Source organism: Bos taurus, chromosome 6, assembly GCF_002263795.3.
Source record: "Bos taurus isolate L1 Dominette 01449 registration number 42190680 breed Hereford chromosome 6, ARS-UCD2.0, whole genome shotgun sequence".
In the NCBI taxonomy this organism is placed as follows: Eukaryota; Metazoa; Chordata; class Mammalia; order Artiodactyla; family Bovidae; genus Bos; species Bos taurus.
The window spans coordinates 116,226,816-116,249,906 of NC_037333.1; the positions used below are offsets into that span (position 1 = coordinate 116,226,816).

Sequence of the window (23,091 nt, forward strand, 5' to 3'; positions counted from 1 at the left end):
TGACTCAGTATCCTGGCCACTTCTAATTGCATCCGCACAACCACATACTCAGTCTTGGGGGTTCCTGGATTAGGCCACCTAATCCGGGCAGAGAACGGAGATTCCATGGTTCCACGCGCACTGCGGGCTCCGGGAAGTCGGGCCCGGGTGGGGGGAATGCCTACCGCTCGGCCGTAGGGAAGGGCACGGATCTGGACCAGGGTGGCCATGTTTAGCACATTAGATACAAGACACCCCAATAAAGCTGAATTCCAGCGGATACTTTCTTAGCATGTTTGTCCCACGCAATAACTGCGCGTCCCGCCTTTTATTTGGCAACCCTGCTCTGGGCGGGCGGAGACGGGCGGAGCGGGGCAGGGGGCATGGCCCCGCGGTCTTCATTCGGGCTAGGGTCTCAGGGTCCTGGGTAGGGGCGAGGGGAGGCCGCGCGGCTCAGGCGGCCCCCAGGCGGCGCGCGGGCCCGCATCCTGGCTGCTGCGCCCTCAGCCAGCGCTCGCGGCTCCGCTCCAGCTCCAGCCTGCGCTGCGCCTCCAGCTGCGCCTGCGGGAGGGCGGGCGGTGGAGGTCGGCGCGAGGCGCTCCCCCGCAGCCGGACGCGGCTTCCCTGCGCGCCCCCCGACCCGCACCTCGCGTCCCCGCCCACCGCGCGGCGCGCCCTCGCGGCCGCTCCCTGGCTCACCCGCTGCTTGGGGCGCACGGCCCGCGGCGCCGGCACGTGCCCCGGGGCCGCCCGCGCGCGCCGCTCGGCCGCCTCTCCTGGATCCGGCGCTGCAGCTCGAGCACACGCTCGTCTTGGGAGGGCGCTCCGGCAGCCGCCCACCGCGCCTTCTTCTCCTCCCACCTGGGCGGGCGGAGGGGCCGGCTTAGGAGGGCCTCGCCGCGGTGGACCAGAGAGGTTTAGGTGCCAGGGGAGAGTGCCCTCACACCCTCGGGGAACCGCTCCGGGAGGGTTCTCCCCGGGGCCTCTTGCCTTTTTGCTCCTTGTATTTCACAGTCGTAAGAGTATTCCACAGGTTTGCCTATGCACATTTTCGGGGATGAGAAAAGCCACCGCCCTTTCATCTTACCCTGCCTTCCCCGCTCTTGCCTAGCGATTACTGATGCTAATATCCCGCTGTCTGTGCAGATCCTTCCGTACCAGGCCCCATGGGGCCCGAAAAGTCACCACCACCACCACCACTACTACTACTACTAAGTCGCTTCAGTCGTGTCCGATTCTATGCGACCCCAGAGACAGCAGCCCACCAGGCTCCCCCGTTCCTGGGATTCTCTAGGCAAGAACACTGGAGTAGGTTACCATTTCCTTCTCCAATGCATGAAAGTGAAAAGTGAAAGTGAAGTCACTCAGTCCTGTCCGACTCTTAGCGACCCCATGAACTGCAGCCCACCAGGCTCCTCTGTCCATGGGATTTTCCAGGCAAGAGCACTGGAGTGGGGCGCCATTGCCTTCTCCGAAAGTCAGCACAGTGTTCCCAAAACAAAAAGGGTGTGTGTGTGTCCATCGCTTTCCATTGAAAGAGATGTTTGACAACCAGATGCTACGTGTGACCCCACCTCCCCCACCACCCCCCCCCGACCCCCAAGTCCTAGTTTAAAAAGATAAAAGTTATAGTACTCAATCTTTCCAAACTGTAGTGAACAGTTTTGGGATCCTTGGAGAGAGGTGACCAGGGACAGGGTATTGAGATGGCGCTGGGAGTCTCTGCTCATTTCTAGCTGTGTCACTGTGCTGTGGTTATGTAGGGCTGTTTTTTCTCATTAGATTCACACCAGAGCGTTTACGAGTGCAGTGTCCAAAACCTGCATGGGCTTCCCTGGTGGCTCAGCTGGTAAAGAATCCGCCTGCAGTGCAGGAGACCCCGATTCGATTCTTGGGCTGGGAAGATTCCCCTGGAGAAAGGATAGGCTACCCACTCCAGTATTCGTGGGCTTCCCTGGTGGCTCAGACGGTAAAGAATCCGCCTACAATGCAGGAGACCTGGGTTCAATCCCTGGGTTGGGAAGATCCCCTGGAAAAGGGAAAGGCTGCCCACTCCAGTATTCTGGCCTGGAGAATTCCGTGGACAGAGGAGTCTACAGTCTAGTCGCAAAGAGTCAGACACGGCTGAGTGACTAAGCAAGCACTTCCTAACTTCTGCCATTAAGTAGCTGGCTTGCTATTAATGGATGAAGCACAGGGCTAAAGGGTGTGGCCGGGCTCATCTGAGCCGTCACCACAGGCTTTTTTTTCCACCCTTTCAGAAGGCCTGAGACTTGTCTAAGAAAACAGTTGGGTGGGGGGAAGAGATTGCAAGGGATCTGACTGGAGGGTGATGGATTGCTTGGGTGGGGGGAAGGCAGGCTCCCTGCTCCTTGCCCGCCCAGGGTGCCTGGCCTGGGGTCGCCCATACCCACCTCAGGGCTGCAGACCTCCCCATGGCGGCGCGGCAGAGCGCCACCTGTTCCACCGTGTCCCGCAGCTCCTGGCTCTTGGCGCGCTTGCCCTGGATGATCTGGTCTCGCCGCTCTTCCTCCTGGAGACGACGGGTCTCCTTAAGCAGGGCCAGCCGCTCACGCAACTCCACGACCGACATCTCCCCCTCCAGGCCGTGGCCGGGGATCTGCAAGAGGACCGGGGTAGGGAGAGGCCCCAGGTCGGGAGCCAGGCCCGACCCTTCCCGGCCGGCCCCGGCCCCTGGCTTTCCCCCTGCACCGGCTTCATCGTCCTTCCTGAAGGCCACAGGCCCGGCCCCGTGCCCAGGCGGCCTCCCGTCCTCTCGGTACTGTTTGTATGGCAATGTCCACCATCCGGCTTCTCCCGCCTGGGCCCCCTCCGCATCCCTGACCTGCGCGGGGACACCTCAGCTGGGGGCCTGGTGGGGCCCCCATGGTACTCAATCCTGTCTCCCCAGCCGGGACCTGGGGGTCCAGGCAGAGAGCCTGTCGGACTCTGCACAGCCCAGGACCAGGCCTACCCACCCAGGCCCATCCCCGCGTGCCAGCCTGGCCTCTTGCGCTGCTTCCCACACTGGCCCCCGGGGGCTGCAGCCTGTCCAGCACCCCTGCCATCCCTCCAGCGCACCTGCCACGCGGGCCTCGTGGGTCCCAGCAGCTCCCTCAACACGCAAGTCCGTGAAGCTGCCTGGCTGGCCCCCCGGGGTGCCAGAGGCCTCCCTGGACCGGGTCCTCCAGCACAGCGCACAGGAGGCAGCTGGGCGTGAGTGGCCGGGTGGACCCCGGCTGGGGTCCAGACCACCTTCGGCTTTGGTGGGAATTGTGGGTGCACCCTCCGCAGGACGCCAGGCCCAGGAAGACGCGGGGAAGCTCCCCTGCTGGAGGGCACTGGACGGGCACAGGCCCTGGGCGGCGGCCTCACCTGGGTCAGGTCCACCAGCTTGCCCCTGCGCGTGGGCTGAAACTCCAGGGCTCGCAGCTGGGAGACGAGGGTGCAGCGCCGCCTCTGCTCCTCCTTGGCCGCCTCCGCGCTGCGCTGCAGCAGCTCTCGGTTCTCCTCCGTCACCTCCTGAGCTGGGGGCCGAGTGGGGCGCTGAGAGGCTCGGAGAGCAGCCGGCCAGCCCCGGGGGCGGGGTTAGCTTCTGGGAGGGCACGGCAACCCCCCATGCCCCGACCCCCTACCTATCCGCCGGCGGCCCTTCCGGAGCTCAGTCTGTGCCACCCTGACGTTCTTCTGTGTCTCCATCACCTGCTCCACCAGCTCCTTCGTGGACTTTTCCTCCTGGAGGCGCCTCTCCGCGCACCGCTGCATCAGCTCAGCTGTCTGGACACAACCAGCCACCATCAGAGCCGCCCGGTCTGGCCCCTGAGCTGCTGAGGTTGGCCCTGAATCACCCGGGAACCTGGGTTTAGGCTCGCCAGTGTCTCGGGGGTCGGGCCTGCGGGGAAGTCCCACCTCACGCCCCGCCTGGCCTCCGCAATGGGGGTGAGCCCAGAACCAGGCAGCCACGACCCCGGATCTGGCAGGGTCGCCGAAGAGGGCGGCCAACAGAGCCCAGGGGAGACCGGGTCAGGGCCCCTGGTCTGCCCTGAAGCCCACCCACTGCTGACTCCGGCTGAGAGAGGAGGACCCTCCTTGCTTTGCAGCCACGTGGGGCCAGCTGTCCAGATTCTGCCCACGTCTGTGCACAGGCCAGGCCGGCCCCAGGGGAGCCCCAGGCACGACCTGACGGTCCTCCCACACCCCTCTTTCTCCTGGAGCCTCTGAAACGCACGGCCCTGACCGCAGGGCGTGCTGCCGCCACTGAGAAGCACGTCACAGTCCTGCGTCCTGGCTCCCCTCTTCTGCTCTGCACCAGGGGTTCCAGCCTCACCCACGTGTTCACTGGGATTGCAGTTGGCTTACTCTCGTGGCTGTTTCAGGGAACATATCACAACTCTTTGATCCATTCCACCATCAAGACACATTCAGGTTGTTTCCCATTTGGCGCTATTGTGAACAATTCAGAATATTATTTTCAGTCTTCAAGATACTACAAAGTGGACTTCCCTGGTGATCCAGTGGTTAAGAATCTGCCTGACAATGCAAAGCTGAGCGCTGAAGAATTGATGCTTTTGAACTGTGGTGTTGGAGAAGACTCTTGAGAGTCCCTTGAACTGCACGGAGATCCAACCAGTCCATCCTAAAGGAAATCAGTCCTGAATGTTCACTGGAAGGACTGATGCTGAAGCTTAAACTCCAATACTTTGGCCGCCTGATGCAAAGAACTGACTCGTTTGAAAAGACTCTGATGTTGGGAAAGATTGAAGGCGGGAGGAGAAGGGGACGAGAGGATGAGATGGTTAGATGGCATCACTGACTCAGTGGACATGAGTTTGGGTAAGCTCTGGGAGCTGGTGATGGACAGGAAGGCCTGGCGTGCTGCAGCCCGTGGGGTCGCAGAGAGTCGGCACGACTGAGCGACTGAACTGGACTGACAGTACAGGGGACACAGGTTCGACCTCTGGTCTGGGAAGATGCCGTGTGCTGCGGGACAGCCAAGCCCATGTGCCGTAACTACTGTAGCCTGTGAGCTCCAGGGCCCAGGCTCGGCGAGAAGCAAAGCCGCTGCTCACCACAGCTAGAGAAAGCCCGCGCAGCAACGAACACACAGTGCAGCCACAAAACACATAGAAAATTATTTAAAGACTCTCCATTTAAAAAAGAAAAAAAAGATGCCACAAAGGACAGAGTGGGATGTATACCTCCCGTCACTGCCCAGCGCCGCCAGGGGCCCTGGACTGCCAACCCCAGAGGTCTTGGCCGCTGAGGGTTCATTTCAGACCACATGGCACGTGGAGGGTCCACCTGTGGTGGTGGCGGGGACTCCAGGCACACTGGGCAGGAAGGAAGCCTTGGTGAAGCACTCTGCCAGCACATATAAACTGGCTCGTGGCCACCCCTCTCCATGCAAGTTTATCCCAGGTTCTAAGAAAAGGAACCAGGGTCCTTGGAGAGATGGCCACTTTATGGCTGAGGAGGAGAAGGTACGCGATGAGCCTGGAGCATTTTATGGCATTGTAAAGGAAGGGGGAGCCTCCCGGGTGGCTCAGCAGTAACAAACCCGCCTGCAGTACAGGAGACATGGGTTCAGTCCCTGGGTAAGGAAGATCCCCTGGAGGAGAGCATGGCAACCCACTCCAGTGTTCTGGGATATCCCACCGACAGAGGAGCCTGGCAGGCCACAGTCCTTACCAACTAAGCAACAACTAAAATGATGTGCGTGCTAACTCGCTCAGTTGGTCTGACCCTGCGGCTCTATGGACTGTTTGTTTCAAAGAGTAAAAATGAACTTCCCTGGTGGCTCAGACAGAAAAGCATCTGCCTACAATGCGGGAGACGTGGGTTCAATCCCTGGGTCGGGAAGATCCCCTGGAGAAGGGAATGGCAACCCACTTCAGTATTCCTGGCTGGAGAATCCCACGGACAGAGGAGCCTGGTGGGCTACAGTCCATGGGTCACAAAGAGTTGGGACACAATTGAGCAACTTCACTTTCTTTGGAAACTTTGTCATAAGTTCGAGAAATGCTTTGGTGGAAATACAAGGTGAAAAAAAAAGCAGGCTCCCAGAACATGGAGGAGTCCTACCTCAGGTAAGCAGCCTCTGGGCAAAGAAAGATGCCTGGTCTCCGGGCACCCAGCTTGTCGGCAGCACAGAGAGGGCTGGGGGCCTCACCCCCGGCTCCCAGCTCCGTGTAAGCCTCCTGGAGCCCAGGAGGCCCGCGGCCGTGGAGGAGGCCCAGTGAGGGAGGGAGGGAGGGAGGGAGGGAGTCCGGGATTGTAGTTCTGCCGCTGCCCCAACCAGCGGGGTGACCCTGGCAGAGCGCCCTGCCCCGCCCCCGAGTCTCTGCTGCTGACTGGAGTGGCGGCGTCGCTTCCCCAGCCGCTCCCCGGCCGCCATCAGCCGTGGCCTTAACGTCAGCCCAGCATCGCCGTTCGGAGAAGAGGGTGGAGTGCTCGAAGAAAGAGGGGAGGCCAGAAAGCCAAACGGGTGGGCGAGCAGAGGGGCTGCGGCCTGGCTGTCCGGGCCGCCCTGTGGGAGGAGGGCAGGGGTTACCAGGGTGCCCGGAGCCCCGGGGCCGGCTCTCAGCTCTGTCTGCTCGGACATAGCCCTTGGGCCCTTGGTCCAGCCTGGAGTCCACTCAGGGGCCAGCCTGGCCTCGCGCCTCCGTGGGCTTCCTCTGGGCTCTGCACGCCTCCCGCCTCTACAGCCAGCACCACCCTGCCCCAAGGAAGGGCATTCAGCTGGAAATTCAAGGGAACAAGGACCGCGCCCAACAGCACCAAATAGAAAAATGCCCCAAGGGCCGCCTAAGGGAACAATCCACCCAACGCTTCCGTGAATCGGGCTCTGGGAACAGGCGCCTGTGACAACCAGAGTGGGAAGGGTCCTTCACCCCGTGGTTTTGTGTACCGGTCTTCTGGATTAAGTTCACTGTGACAACAGATTAAAAAAGGTAATTATGTGAATTTCATCCATTTTTTCCCCCAATATAGTTACTTATTTCTATGGTTCATCAAATTATTTTTAAAAGGGGATAAAATTGGGAATTCCCTGGCTCTCCAGTGGTTAAAACTCTGCGCTTCCACTGCAGGGGGCACAGGTTCAATCCCTGGTCGAGGAACTAATATCCCACAAGCTGAGCAGTGCAGCCAAAAAGAGAAGGGGGGGAGATAAAATTTAGTGAAGACACTATATTCATATTGTTTAACATTTTGAGACAGTGACAGAGCTACACTCAGGACTTTGCAGTTGTGTCCTTTTCGGCCCCATTGCTAGAGTGCCTTAATACTGGTGACCAGGAAAAAATCAGAAAAGGCCCCTGGCCCCCAGCTATGGAAATCAACCCTGAGCTCTGTGAGGAGGCCCCGGGGCTCAGGAGAATAACTGAACATGTGTCTGAAGAAGAGGAAATTCAGATGGGCCCCAAACATCCTGCCCCTCAAAAGAAAGGACGTCCCGTGGCTCTAGATGGGCAGAGAGGACAGGGGAGGCTGGGTAGGGAGGGCGGGCTCCGCGGGCCGGGCTGTGGCCACGGAGCCTCCGGCGACACACAGTCCCATTAAGGCCCAGTGGTTAAGACTCGGCACTTCTACTGCAGGGGCTTGGGTTCAATCCCTGGTCGAGGAACTATGATCCCATATTGTGCATGGTATAGGAAAAATAAATAAATAAAAAACACTCAATTTAAAAACTTAGGAAAAAAAACAACTAAAATAATAGTTAAAAACAAAACAAAGGCTGTAAAAGTCACCAGTCCCGCATGAACGGAAAAAATGCAATTTTCTCTTCAAATGTTCCTGTGCAAGTTGCTCAGTCATGTCCGACTCTTTGCAACCCCATGGATTGTATAATACATGGGATTCTCCAGGCTGGAATACTAGAGTAGGCAGCCTTTCTCTTCTCCAGGGGATCGTCCCAACCCAGGGATCGGACCCAGGTCTCCCACATTGCAGGTGGATCCTTTACCAGCTGAGCCAGGTCTAATCTGTTAGTTTGCTCATAAAACACAGTCGCCATCTAAAACACCTGTAGCTGGATGTCCCAGGAGGGGGAGAGACGCCTCAGGACCCACTCAGCGTGGGGCAGTCAGGGTCAGCTTCGCTCTGGGGGACACGGCTCGCGGCTCAGGATGCTGCCCTAGTTATGCGGACAGTCAGTGGGCGAGGTGCAGGGTGGCGGGAAGCCAGAGTATTCTGTGCCTGCTTCCCAAGAGCAGCCCGGCTCCTGGAACATGGAAGGAGCCCCGAGGAGGAGGAGTGAGGAGCCCGGAGGAGTTAGGAGTGAGCCTGTGGGGGTGGGGCTGCTTTCCTTCCAGGAGGAGCTGCTCCCCCGGCACCTCGGATGGGTCACCTGGATACAGTCTCGTCCCCAGCAAGGCTGCTCATCAGGCCGCAGCTTCTAGTCCAAGCCCCGGCGTCCAGCGCCCACCCCTCTGATGGGGTCTCTGCCCCTCCAGGTGGCTCCCCCAGGCTCCTCTCGGGGTCTCTGGTCAAGGCAAATGTGCGGCTGCTCAACTACAGCCCACTTTTGCCCTCCGCCCCTGCCCCCCGCTTCTGGACGTTTCCGCGTGAGTCCCAGGGATTCTCAAACTCCAGGGAGACTGCACGGGACTCATCCCAGGAAGGCACGGATGGGTTAGCATTAAGAAATCCCTCATACAATTCACCACATGCACAGAGGTTGGGAGGAAAAGTGGATTCTCTCCACAGAGGCTGCAAAAGCCTTTACGAGAATCGGCACCTGGAACTTCCACATCTGGGAAGACGGCGGGGGGTGGGGGGGCACTTTTCCCTACTCCTCCTACTCGGCACAGCTAAAACCCCCGAATATAATCAAACATACAGGGACTTCCCTGGTGCTCCAATGGCTAAGGCTCCGTGCTTCCAATGCGGAGGGCGGGGGGAACCCGAGTTCAATCCCTGTCAGGGAAGTAGATCGCACACGCCAGGCTCCGTGGTTCCAATGCTGGGGGGGGCCCGGGTTCCATCCCTGGTCAGGGAACTAGATCACACACGCCACAGCTAGGCCTTCCCTGGTGGCCCAGAGGGAAAGAATTCACCTGCTGACGTGGGCGACAGCATGAGCTGGATCCCTGGGTCGGGAATCTCCCCTTGGGGAAGGGAATGGCCACCCACCCCGGTATTCTTGCCTGGGAAATCGCGTGGACAGAGGAGCCTGGCGGGATATAGCTGCACGGAGTCACAGAAGAGTCAGCTGAGAATACTGCAACTAAGACCTGGCCCGGCCAGATGAATAAATATTAAAAAAAAATACATAAGACTGTGAGCAGTGGAGGGGAGAGGGCCGGCTGGCGAGGCCTGCGGGGCCGGAGGAATGGCGCAGTGCTGAGCCCCCGGTCTCCTTTCTACCTTGTGTGTTCCAGGCTGGGGGCTAAAGGCCCCCAAAATGCCACAGGTACAGATGAAAAGCACGACCAAAGCCTGCTCTCTCCAACGAGTGTCAGCCGCTCAGCTGTCTGACTCTTTGTGACCCCATGGACTGAAGCCCACCAGGCTCCTCTGTCCATGAGATTTCCCAGGCAAGAATACTGGAGTGAGTTGTTATTCCCTTCTCCCAGGATCTTCTCCACCCAGGGATTGAACCTGGGTCTCCCTCACTACAGGCAGATTCTTTACCAGCTGAGCCACCGGGGAAGCCAGGAGCCACCCAGAGAGACAGAAGACGGTGCAACACGTCCTGTGACATCACAGGCAAAACCTGGGCAAAGGCTGAGTGGGCGTGGACTTCCTCAAGCCGTGGGACATGGAGCACAGGAATCTGAGCAGGGGCCTGCCCCAGGGGTCCGGTGTGCCAGAGGAGAGCTGGCAGCAAGCTCAGCAACCTGGCATCCACCCCCACCCGTGGGAACAAGGGTCCCTTCACCCCCACCCACCAGGGTGGCATCAGAGGAAGCTGAGTGCCAAGTGAGGGCTTTCCCCTCACGCTTGCCACGTGACAGCAAGGGCCACGTGGGGGCAATGATGAGGTGCCCTGCCACTCCCGGTCAGGCAGCTGTCGGTGGAGGACTAGCGGAGCCCTTGCCCTCACGAGTAGCCCCTCTCGGGGGTCAGCAGAGGCACGTGGGGAAAGTGGGCTGATAAGCCTGCCTGGCAATAATGTCATGGTGCCTCCCTTCCCCTGCCAGAGCAGCGTCAGAGAGGGGCAGCTCAGACAGAAGGCTTAAATGCGACCCAGAAGCTTGCAACATAATATCCAGAATGTCCGGGTTTCAACCGGTTATCACACCACAAGCCAGGATGTGTCCAACAGAATGAAGACGCAATCAGTAGACGCCAGCACTGAGGTCACAGAGGTGTTAGATCTGACCGTGGTTTTTAAAGAAGCCATCATTAAAATGCTTCAACAAGGCATTATGAAAGACATGATCTCAACAAATTTAAGATAAATAGCACAGAGCATGTTCAACAACCACGATGGAATCAACCAGAAATCAATAATGAAAAAGAACAAATGCTTGGAAACTAAACAACATACTCCTAAATAATCCATGGGGCAAAGAGGTATTTTCAAGTGAAGTGAAAAAGGACACTGAACTGAATGAAAATGAAATACAACATACCAAAAGTTGTGGACACAGCCAAAACAACAAATAAACGGAGACGTACAACACCGAGCACTTAAAACAGAAAAGCAGCGGAGTCTCGCGTCGGTAATCCAACTCCGATCCCAAGAACCTGGGAAGAGAACAGAATAAACGCAAAGCAAGCAGAAGGAAGGAAATAATAAAGAGCAGAAGTCAACAACATTGGAAACAGTAGAGAAAAATAAATGAAACAAGAAGCTAGTTCTTTGAAAAGATCAATGGAATTGACAAATCTCTAGCAATCCTTACAGAAAAAATGAAAAAACATAAAATCATCAATATCAAGAGTGGAATGCTTTAGACCCTACAGACATTAAAAAGGACAGTAACAGAATCTTAAAAACAACTCTTACGTTCATAAATTTGGCAACTCAGTGAAATGGACAATTTCTCAAAAAACAGAAACTGGTACAACTTACCCAAAACGAAACAGATCATTTGAATCACTCTCTAACTTGTAAGAGAGTTGAATTTGTGATTTAGAAACATCCAAAAAAGAAAACCTCAAACCCAGATGATTTCACTGGAGAATCCGACCATGTGATGAAAGAATGAATATCAATTTGACACAATCTTTCCTAGAAAATGAGAGGAGAAAATACTTCCAAATTCATTTTATGAAGTTAGAATTACCCTGATAACCAAAATCAGACAAATGACATTACAAAGAAGAAAACTATAGATTAACACTTCTTATGAAACCACATGTAAGAACAACTCTAAGAAAATCAAAATAGTAGCAAATAGAATTCAACATACATAAAAAAGAATTATACAAACACCACAATCAAGTGGGGTGTATTCTTAGAATGTAAAGCTGGTTCAACATTTGAAAATCCGTCGATGGAATCCACCATATTAACAGGCTAAAGACGATCAGACAACTGTATCCACTGATCCAGAGAACCATCGGGCAAAATTTCCTGATCAAAAACTTTCAGAAAACCAGGAACTGAAGGGAATTTAGTCGACTTGATAAAGTGCACATCTACGAAAAACCCGACATCTAACATTATACTGAACAGTGAAAGACTGATTTCCCCCAAGATGGTGAACCAGCCAGTGCAACAGGCAAGAGGAGGAAATGAACGGGACGCAGATGGGAAAGGAAGGGATAGAAGACGACATCCGCGTCACAGAGAGAAGCTCAGGGAACCTATGACAAACGGTCTTGTTTGTCCGAGAAAACTAGTCAGGGAGTTTGGCGAGGCCACAGGACGCAGGAATGACACGCAAGGCCAGCTGTGTTTTGCAGACGGGCATTCACTGCGTGGACACCAAAACTGAACTTAATACTGCCATCCACAACCACTGGAAAATCACGGAGAGACACTTAGGTGCAGTCTCACACACGTCTACAGGACTTACACACAGAAACCCAATAACCAGATGAAAGAAACGAAAGACTGAAGCAAGTGGAGACATCCTGCATCCAGGGACGGGAAGACGACACTGGACGGCATCTGCTGGATTCGGCTCTGACACCATGTGCGAGAACAAGCTTCAAGCGGATACAGATCCAGGTTTAAAAATGAAACCACACAGACGCTAGAAGAGACTGCGGCTGAATCCTTCCATACCAGGTGCACGGGAAAACCCTTCCTCACTATTCCAAATCCAGATACAACGAAGGAGAAGACTCGTAAGTTTGATGACACGAAAACACGCGTGCACGGCCAGAACACAGCATTCAGATGAAGCCGAATGAGTAACCGGGACACGATACCTGTAAGAAGACATTATGATTAAAGGCTTACTTCGTTAACAGGCAAGTGAAAGTCGCTCAGACGTGTCCAACTCTTTGCGACCCCACAGATATACAGTCCATGGAATTCTCCAGGCCAGAATACTGGAGTGGGTAGCCGTTCCCTTCTCCAAGGGATCTTCCCAACCCAGGGATCAAACCCAGGTCTCCCGCATTGCAGGCGGATTCTTTACCAGCTGAGCCACCAGGGAAGCTCAAGAATATTGGAGTGGGTAGCCTATCTCCAGGGAATCTTCCCAACCCAGGAACTGAACCGGGGTCTCTTGCATTGAGGCGGATTCTTTACCAGCTCAGCTACATAAAGTCAACGAAATGAAACTTAAAAGCTCACAGAAAATGAACATGGTCAACTAATCTTTGACCAAGGCACCAAGAAAATTCAGTGGGGAAAGGACAGTCTCTTTTGTAAATATTGTTGAAAGAGCCAGATTTATGCCAACAGTGAGACTGAACCTCTGCCTTAACCACACACAAGAATCAACTCAGAATGGATCAAAGGCTTAAATGTAAGGCCTGAAGCCATAAATGGGCTTCCCCGGTGGCTCAGACGGTAAAGACTCTGCCTGCAATGCAGGAGACCGGGTTCGATCCCTGGGTCAGGAAGATCCCTGGAGGAGGGCATGGCAACCCACTCCAGTATTCCTGCCTGGAGAATATCATGGACAGAGAAGCCTGGGGGTGCATATCCATGTGGTTGCAGAGTCAGACACAACTGAGCAACTTTCAGCTTCACTTTTTGGGTTTCCCAGATGGCACCAGTGGTAAAAAATCCACCTGCCAATGCAGGAGGCTTTAAGAGACGTGGGTTTAATCCCTGGGTCAGGAAGATCCCCTGGAGAAGGAAATGGCAACTCCCTCCAGTGTTCTTGCCTGGAAAATTCCATGGACAGAGGATCCTGATGGACCACAGTCTATGGGATCGCAAAAAGTCAGACATGACTGAGCATTCACACACATGGAATGGGAGACAATACTTGCAAATCATACATTCAATACGACTAGACATCTCTTCAAGAAAATTAGAGATACCAAGGTACATTTCCTGCAAAGATGGGCACAATAAAGGACAGAAATTGTGTGCACCTAACAGAAGCAGAAGATATTAAGAAGAGGTGGCAAGAATACGCAGAAGAACTGTACAGAAAAGATCTTAATGACCCAGATAACCATGGTGGTGTTATCACCTAGAGCCAGACATCCTGAAGTCCAAAGTCAAGTGGGCTTAGGAAACGTCACTACAAACAAAGCTAGTGGAGGTGATGGAACACCAGCTGAGCTATTTCAAATCCTAAAAGATGATGCTGTGAAAGTGCTGCACTCAAAATGCCAGCAAATTTGCAAAATTCAGCAGTGGCCATAGGACTGAAAAAGGTCAGTTTTCATTTCTATCCCAAAGAAGGGTTATGCCAAAGAATGTTCAAACTACTGCACAATTGCACTCATCTCACACGGTAGCACAGTGATGCTCAAAATTCTCCAGGCTAGGCTTCAAGAGTACGTGAACTGAGAACTTCCAGATGTTCAAGCTGGATTTAGAAAAGGCAGAGGAACCAGAGATCAAATTGCCAACATTCATTGGATCATAGAAAAAGCAAGATAATTCCAGAAAAATATCTACTTCTGCTTCATTGATTACGCCAAAGCCTTTGATTGTGTAGATCACAACAAACTGTGGAAAATTCTTGAAGACATGGGAATACCAGACGACCTGACCTGCCTCCTGAGAAATCTGTATGCAGGTCAAGAAGCAATAGTTAGAACTGGACATGGAACAACAGACATTTTAAAATTGGGAAAGGAGTACATGAAGGCTGTATACGGTCACCCTGCTTATTTAACTTATATGCAGAGCATATTATGCAAAATGCTGGGCTGGATGAAGCACAAGCTGGAATCAAGATTGCCAGGAGAAATATCAATCACCTCAGATATGCAGATGACACCACCCTTATGGCAGAAAGCGAAGAGGAACTAAAGAACCTCTTGATGAAAATGCAAGAGGAGAGTGAAAAAGTTGGCTTAAAACTCAACATTCAGCAAACGAAGATCATGGCATCCAGTCTCATCACTTCATGGCAAACAGATGGAGAAACAATGGAAACAGTGACAGACTTCATTTTCTTGGGCTCCAAAATCACAGCAGATGCAGCCATGAAATTAAAAGATGTTTGCTCCTCGGAAGAAAAGCTATGACAAACCTAGATAGCATATTAAAAAGCAGAGACATTACTTTGTCGACAAAGGTCCGTCTAATCAAAGCTATGGTTTTTTCAATAATCATGTATGGATGTGAAAGTTGGACCATAGAGAAAGCTGATTGCCGAAAAGAGTCCCTTGGACTGCAAGGAGATCCAACCAGTCCATCCTAAAGGAGATCAGTCCTGAATATTCACTGGAAGCTCCAATCCTTTGGTCACCTGATGCGAAGAACTGACTCACTGGAAAAGACCCTGATGCTGGGAAAGATGGAAGGCAGGCGGAGAAGGGGACGACAGAGGATGAGATGGATGGATGGCATCACCGATCCGATGGACACGAGCTGGAGCAGATTCTGGGAGACAGGGAAGCACAGTGAAGCCTGCGTGCTGCCGTCCGAGGGTCACAAAGAGTTGCACGTGACTGTGGAACTGAACAACGTGAAGAACAACACAAGCGTGTCTCGCAGGCGGAGGGACACGTGAGCCTGAGGCGCAGCCGCGACTCAGACCCTAGGGGCACATCCAGCGGGCGTGGGTTCCTGCGCGTCCCTGGCCCTGCAGGTTCCCGCCTCGTCCAGGCTCCCGCCAGGCCCTCGGGATGGGACACCGGCAGGGCACCCCCAGCCAGGCCGTGTCTCCTGCAATGTCCAGAGCATCCTCACTGGAAACGTGGGCGACCCATATACCCTTTTGTGTCTTATGCAAACACGTTTGCCTCCCTGAAGTTTCCCTCAGTCCTCCAGTCTCCCCTCACATGTAGGTGCGGGGACCAACCGACCCTGCTAGTAGGGGCGGGGGGCAGCCTGGACCCGAAGTGCTGGCCAGTTGGCCCACTGAGGCCCCTCCACCACCGCCCCCCGCCCCGGCCCGGGCCACGCGGGGCCAGTGGACCCGGCCCGGCTCTGTGGGTTTAGGAGGAAACGGCCGGGTCAACAACCGCAGGAGCAGCCCCGGCCGACCCCCACCCCCGGTCACCTCCTCCTTCTTCAGCTCCGCCGTCCGCCTCTTCTCGCGCGCCACCTGCTGCCGTGCCAGCACCGCCTCCTCGTGGCTCAGCTTCCCCCGCAGCCGGCGGACCTCGCCCGCAGCCAGCTGCTCCTCCCGGTCCTTCGCCTGCATCCGCCTCTGCCACTCGAGGAACTCGGAGAAGTCCCCGGCCCCGTCCACAAGCCGGTCCACCCTGGGGAGACAGGGCAGCGGGCTCCCGTGAGCCCCGCCTGAAGCCCAAGGTCCACGGGGTGGGGTGGGGGGGCGTGGCCTTCACGGGCATGGCCACTCTGCACCGGACACCTGGCCCCACACCGCCCACCAACGACCCCCACCCACTGGCCCTGGTCCAGTGTGTGCACCCACCCTCCAGCCGCGTCTCCCGCTTCGTCCCTTCAGCCGCTCGTCCATCCGCTCACCTGTGTCCGTCCGTCCTCCACCCCGCCCCCCCGCGCCCACCCATCTGTCTATCCGCCACCCCTCTGTCCCTCTGTCCCTCTGTCCCTCTTCTTATCCAGCCGGTCAGACACCCAAGCTCCCCCCACAGCGCAGCTCTCCAGCTGAGAGCAGGGCCTGAAGCCGGGGCGGTCTAGGGGAGGGGGCACCGGAGAGGGCTCCCGGGAGGAGGCGGCCCCTCAGGGAGGTGTGCGCTGGCCGGGTTTCCCTGAGCCTCCACCTCCTCGTCTGTCCATCTCCTCCCCGAGTGGAGACGAGCTTCCTGAGCTGTGGCCATGACTCTGACGCTGGCCTTCTCGAGCCCCTGGGGCTGTTCGGGTGGGACTGTGTCCCCCGCACCCCCCCACCCCCAGACCCTGCAAGGGGTGCCCAAGGCCCTCCCATCCCCACCTCTGCAGCTCCTTCTCCACCTGCCGCTGGTACAAGGCCCCTTCACGCAGGATGGCGGCCGTATTGAGCTTGACCGGGGCATTGTCATTAGGCTGCGGGAGAGGGTTGGGGCAGGATGTGACGGGGGTGGGGGGCGGCCTCGGAGCAGCCAGCACCCCCCTGCCCCTCTGCCCTCCACACCCGCCCCCTGCCCTGCACTCCCCTCGGCCGAAAGGGCCGGGATGTCCTCAGTGGGACAGGCCCGGAGGCGGACGCGTTGGGAGAAGCCCCAGGATTCCCGCTCACCGTGTAGAAGGTCAGTTTCTGGGCCTTGAGGATACGAGGCGGGAGCCGGAGCCGAGGCTTCTTCTTGGAGTCCTGCGGGAGTCCAGGCCTGGCACCTGTACCCACGGGTGCCCCCAAATGCACCCCGGGGAGGCCTGGCCCACTCCCCTCTGCCCAGCTCGCCCCATGCGGGGTCCCTGGGCAGGGCTCTGCAGCCGCCCCGGCGGGTAGGGAGGGTTTGGGGCCGGGGACCGCGGTTCCCAGTCAGGGCGCTGCAGCCTGTGGGCTCAGGGGCCCTCTCCCCGCTGCCCCGGGGCTGCCCCGGGACGGGCCCAGCTGCTCCCTGCCCAGCCTTCTGCTCTGCTGACCCCGTCAGGGTTGGCACGGCGGTCCACGGGACAGCAGCTGGTGAGAGGCAGCCCCCACACAAGCACTCAGCCGTGACACAGGGCACGCTGCTCCCGGACGGGGTGCCCTCTCCCTGGCCTGCCCCCACTGCCCGGGGGAGGCTCACCTCTGGCCCATCCGCTGCCCAAGCGGGTCCACGGTGGCGGGGGTGTGGGGTGGGGGGACAGGTCAGCCTCTCCCAGGGGGAACGCCGCTCAGCGTCCACCCAGCGCGGGGCCTCCCGGCCCAGCTCCCTGACTTTCTTTATTGACAAACGCATCTTGGGGTTTTTTCTTACAGAAATGTTAAATGCTCAGTGTGGGAAGACCTGGAAACAGCCGGAGAGGGCCAGGCTGCCCCTGCTGGCCTGGACGGTGTGCGGCCTGCTGTCTCGGCCCCACCCCCCGCCGTGGGCTGGGGCCCCGCACCCCACCCTCCCCACTGTGGCACAGGGAGGGGCCTGTCTGTGCAGCCCTGCCCAGGACATGAGGGGCGGCGTCACCTGCAGCTGGGGCTCCCCGCGGCTCCTGGGCACCGCGCACCGCAGCTCCTCGAAGTTGGCCTGCAGCAGCAGCTCCTGCGCAGGGACAGACGGCTGCAGCCCCGCCAGCCGCCACGCGGTCCCCCGGCCACAGATGCACAGGCCGGCTCGCCGCCCCTCCCCTCCCCGCCCGCCGGCACCCCCACGGGGGTCTCCGTGTGCAGCCCACCGACCTCGGCCTTCCAGCGGTTGTATCTCTTGGTCATCTCCAGGAGCCGCTGCTCCTTGGGCGGCTGGTAGGTGCTTCTGGGGACCTGGTGGTGGTGGGGGCAGTGGAAGGGAGACCCGAGGTGCCAAGCCGCACTATGAAAACTAATAAGACTAATAAAAGCCATAAAGACTAATTGATGTCAGTAAGGAAAGGATCTGGGTCAACGAAAAGGAAATTGAGACAGCTGACAGGGGCCAGGGGGTCCATGGAAGGCCTCTCAGGGAAGAGACTGTAAGGAGACCAGACCGGTGGTGGGAGTGGACTGGGACCCTGAGACCGTCCAGCGCCATCCCTTTACCCTTCACGTATTCCTTAGTTCTGCTGGGGGATGCGATTGGTTCTGGGAAGCTGAGTCCATCACAGGCGCTCAGGGTAGAGCCCAAGACCGGTGGGAACACTGCGCTCCCAGTCACGGTCATCAGGTCAAGGGCAGACACGCAACCCCACTTGGTCTAATCACACTGTCACAGAACTCTTGGCCCTAGGCGTCTCCGCTCACGCCCTGGACAGTGAGTTGTGGGCATGAGGCCTGGATGTTTGGCTACCATGAGGGAAGTCAGCCCAAAGATCAAGCTGACCCTCAGAGGGAACTAGGGGGAAGACAGTCACACAGCAGCAGCTCCAGCACCCTGATCAAACCATGCCTGAAGCCCATCCTAATTCAGCCATGAGAGTCAACTAGTCCTCTATCGTCTAAGCCAGACTGAGCTCTTTTACCTGGTAATAAGAAGCATCTTGACTGAGAGACGTCAACAACGCAGGGGAGCGGGAGGCAGCAAAAAAGGGTCTAGGCAGATGGGATAGACAGGCAGAGACCCCGAGGTGGGGAAAGCCTACACGCACGCGCACACACACACACACACGCGCGCCGCGTACACTGTGGGGAGGGAGAGGTGCATAGCAACAGGGTTAAAGAGGGCTCTGAGCGCCAAGTAAGACAGGCCTGCACCCTGCGGCCACCAGCTTCACTCCACGCCTACTCACCAGACCTCACTCCCTGGGCGCCCACTCCCCTGGGCGGGCTCTGGGTCAGCCAGGCTTCCCTCTCTGGGTGAGATGGGGTGGTGGGGGCATCGAATGCACCTGGTCTGGCCCATGCACCCTCAGCCTGGAAGAACCCAGCTCCGCCCCAGCCCACACAGCCCATGCTCCCTGCCTGCACAGGCCGGGTCCACGGAGACCTGCTCCACTTACAGGTCTGGTCTTGGCCACCTGGGGGACCGGCTCAGGCACGGGGATGGCACGGGGTCTGGGGGTGGTCAGGCTGAGCTCCTTGGGCTCTGTGACCTTGGCCTTGCTCTTTGGAGGAGAGAGCTGGCTGGTCAGCTCCCCCTGCAGCTGGTCGATCAGCTCCTGGATTTCCGGCTGCCACCTCAAAAGCAAAGTGGGAGCAGCTTGGGATGGGCTGCCTGTGCAGGTCACTGAGGGGACAGCCCCTCGGCACAGGGGAGGGGGCTGTGAGCAGGCAGCAAGCAGGCAAGGCAAAAGCAAGCTTCCTGGAGCTGCACCACCGTGACAGGCGCAGAGGAGGCCGTGGGAGGGGGTGAGGAGGAGGGAGTCTCAAGGTGGGGGTGCCCCGGACCAGGGGTTCTGGAAGGGCCCTGCTGGGCTGCCCCCGAGGTTTGGGCTCCTCCCCTCCATGCCTCCTCATGCCAGTGGGCACCACCGGCCATTGCCCACGTAGCCAGTGGGTGATGCCTCCTGGGGAGACTGCTTGGTGTGACTCTTTCCTGCCCCAGCCTGAGGTCCAAGGTCACCAGGAGGAGGAAGGGCGTGTCTGAGGGTCAGCAGGGCTGGGGTCTCGGCGGGGCGGGGCCGGTAAGGAAGGGGGCTGCTCACAGAGTGGGCGGGGAAGGCTGCACACGGGGTGCTGGGCGGGGCTGCAGGGTCTGCAGGCCTGGGCGGCTGGGAGCAGCCCCCCGGGAGGCAGTGAGTCCAGCCACTGGAGCGAGGCCCTCCCCCTCGTGAAGGGCCGGCTCTGGGGGCACCCCGCTGCTCAGGGCCGGGCCTCCTCCCCCGCATGGTGGGGGGCCTCCTGTACCCGGCTGGCACCCGAGGGCTCTGCCACTGCCAGAACCACCTGTTGGCCCGTCCCCAGGAAGACAAGGTGGCTCCCCCGACCCTGGCAAAGAGGGCCGGCTGCAGGGGGGCGCAGCTGCACACTGGCCCTGGCAGGCCCACTGGAGGTCCTTCTGCCTGTGGGTCCTGGCCTGCACCAGCCCAGCCGGCATTGGCCTGAGCCTGTTGAGGGAGGTTGCGGAAGGCGGTGGGGACAGCTTTGGGGTGACGGGCCCAGGAGTGGCGCTCCGGGGGCAGCTGGGGAAGAGATGCAGGCCCCTCCTCTGCCCCGGTCACGAGCTGGCTGCCCTCGAGGATGCCCCGCACCCAGGTGAGACCCAGGCGCTGCCCACCTCATCAGGGGGTCGATCCAGTTCTCCTTCACGTGGGAGGTCTCGTAGACGAGGCTCCACTCGTCCTTGATCCACGAGCCGAGGTTCAAGGGGTTGAAGAGGAACCTGAGGAACTGAGGAAGGAGGGAGTGGCGGGGGCCAGACCCACTAGGTGAGAGTGAAGACCCGGGGGGCCCCCAACGGGGAGTCAGTGCTGGGGGGCAGCTGTGGCTGGCGCACCCCCAGGAGACCTCAGCAGGCCGCAGGCAGGGGTCCAGCCCCCCTGGCCTGCCCCCTCCTGTGGGCCCCGGGGAGCTGCCCATCGTTCACCTGGGCCCCTGTGTTCGCCAGCGGGGCCCCTGTCAGCTGTGGGCCCCCGGGCTTCAAGCCCTGCACCCCCTGGGTCTGTACGGACACCCCCACCCACTCCTCCTCACCAGCTCTGGTTGGGTGGGGGCTGGGAAGGCCCTCAGCCCTGATGCCCGAGGGGGTGGCGGTGGGCAGGGGGCAAGGGCAGGGCCTCTGGTTGCCTGCTGCTGCCTCCTCTGGGGGCCCACCACCCCCACAGGCATGTCCGCCCCTCCTCCTTCTGCTCAGGCCTCCATGCCCTTCCTCAGGGAGCAGCTGCCAGGGGTCCTTCTAGAGCCTTCCACAGCTTCCCACTCAGCAGCCTGGCCCCTGCTCCCCCACGCCCCAACCCCCCGGGGCCTCTGTCTACCCCCTGGGCACCACGGAGGCTGTCTCAGCTCCTCGCCTACCCCCTACCGGTGTTAGCTCCATCTTCTAATTCCTGTTCCCACTTTCTGATGAAGGAGGCAGTCAAGTCCCTATGGTTGGGGCATGGGGTCTCTGCAATTCCTCCTCCCAGACCACTGCTCCTGGGGCCCACCACTCCATCCCCGGGCCCCCTCCTCTTCTCAGCACAGGGGGTCTGTTGACCCCCATCTAGGGACACACCGCTCCCCGTCCGCCCGTGGAAGGGGGCTCTCTGAAAGGAAGCCGCATTGGAGAGGGTGTGGTAGCCGTGGGCACCCGCCGGGAGGCCGAGGCTGGTGCAGGGTCGGCTCCGCAGCTGCGGGACCCGGGACCCCGGGACTCGTGGGCCTTTTGCTCAACAATCATAAGAATTTCAAGACTCTGACAGCGGAGTGTGAACCAAGTGCTGGCACTCCAGCTGGGAAGCTGGCCCCGGGGCGAGGGGGGGTTGTCTCTGAATAGCGCTCAGAAAATGCTGTCACGAAATGAAGCCCTCGCTTATGCTGACTATGCAAACGTCCACGCACTGTGAATTGCTTACGTTTAACATGGACAGGAAAATGAGTGGCTAAACGTGCTGCCTTGGTGACCTGCCAGTGGGCGGGTGCAGATCTCTGGGGCGGTGGTCCCGGGAGTGTCCCGGCTCCTGGCTCCCCTCCCCCTGGCCCTACGCCTCTCCCTTCAGGGCTGCCCCTGCAGCACCTGTGGCTTCCCTCCAGAGGGGCCCCAAAGCACTCCTGGGGCCTCGGCTGTCCCTCTCTTCTCCCGGGAGTCATTATCCTGGCCTGGGGGCTGCCCCCCACCACCAAGCCAAGTAGGGAGGAAACAGCCAGCGGTTGAAAGCCTGGCCCAAGAGCCAGCTCTGCCGCTCAGCTGCTGTGTGATGTCGAGTTAGTTACCGAACCTCTCTGTGCCTCAGTTTCCTCAACTGTGGGCTGAGTGCCTGTAGGAGTGACCTCACCCAGTCCCTGTGAGGGTGGACCAAGAGCTGCTCGCAGAGGAAGCCAGGCCCATAGCAAATGCCCGTGGGAGTGGCCGGCAGAGGGCAGCGGGCCTCAGGCCCATTCACGGTCCTGCTGGCCCTGAGGCCCCAGGCATCCTGAGCTTTCTACCCGAGTGAACAGGTGTCCACAGAAACGGCCTGGGGCGGGTGCAGGGGGTGGGCTCCTGCAGGCGCCCTCTCGGAGGCTGCCACCCCTCAGGACCTGCTCTGGACTGCGCCCACTCCTGTCCCCCCAAGGCCGCACAGCCCCTGCTGCAGGGAGGAGAGGCTGCCTGGAGCTCGGAAGGTTCCAGAGGCCCAGACTATGAACAGGCAAGGACGCCCTGTCTCGACTAACAGCTCACATCCAGCAGTGACCACACGCCGGACCGTGAAGAGCAGAAACCAGCTTCCCCAGGCCTGAAAAGGGCGCATTTGCAGCAAGGAGGGGTGGGGCCTGGGGTCTGAGAACAGAGCTTGGGGCTGGGGGCGGCAGGGGCTCACCTGGCACACCTTGTGGACGGGCTGGGACCGCACGACATCCCGGAAGAGCTGAAAGCCAAGCTCCTCCAGCTGGAACGTGGCCAAGTAGCAGATCACTGCGGGGAGACAGGGCATGGGCCTGGGGAGCAGGATGCTGGGGCCCCGCCCGGGCGTTCGATCCCGGGAGAGGCACCCGGGGCTAAGGGGCAGCGAACAGAGCCAAGGGCGCCCGCCTCCCTCGGGCCCCCGTGAAAATGACAGCCTGACACAACAGTACAGGCGATGGGGGCGGCGGGGCGGGGCCCAGGGGGCCGGGTTCCAGGGCTTCAAGCACTCCCAGGTTGTAGTAGCTCGTTGGATACATTTCCAGAAATTCCAAAACTTCTGGGGTAAAAGTAAAACCATCTTGCATTTCAGTTTGTGAATTCTGAGATTGGAAGCCGCTGGACTAGGGGGCGGGGGGCCAGCAGCCCAGCCCTGGCCCCGGCATCGTGCCCCCCACCACTTCTACCTCTGTGCTCCCTGCAGTCCCGACCCCTCCCTCCCAGGCAGGGCCATCGAGGCCCAGGGGCGGGACCACCTTCCCCGACTCAGACACCGGCCACTTTGCCCCCGTTGTCGCCACACCCATGAAGGCAGCACTGCACAGCACGTGGGGTCTTAGTTCCCTGGCCAGGGATCGAACCCACAGCCCCTTCACT

At 58.6% G+C, this 23,091-nt stretch overlaps 1 protein-coding gene across 1 annotated transcript in view; it reads right to left on the reverse strand.

Moving 5' to 3' along the window:
* Window positions 1-257: 257 nt before the first annotated feature.
* Window positions 258-23,091, reverse strand: part of CFAP99 (cilia and flagella associated protein 99) — a 38,468-nt gene continuing 15,634 nt past the window's right edge. Inside the window, 14 exon segments of the mRNA XM_003586231.6 lie at window positions 258-540; window positions 679-749; window positions 752-840; window positions 2,394-2,599; window positions 3,355-3,506; window positions 3,615-3,756; window positions 15,519-15,723; window positions 16,377-16,468; window positions 16,662-16,733; window positions 17,530-17,604; window positions 17,742-17,822; window positions 18,974-19,151; window positions 20,191-20,303; window positions 22,412-22,506. Coding sequence (XP_003586279.2) covers window positions 433-540; window positions 679-749; window positions 752-840; window positions 2,394-2,599; window positions 3,355-3,506; window positions 3,615-3,756; window positions 15,519-15,723; window positions 16,377-16,468; window positions 16,662-16,733; window positions 17,530-17,604; window positions 17,742-17,822; window positions 18,974-19,151; window positions 20,191-20,303; window positions 22,412-22,506 — 1,679 coding nt within the window. The 3' untranslated portion in view covers window positions 258-432.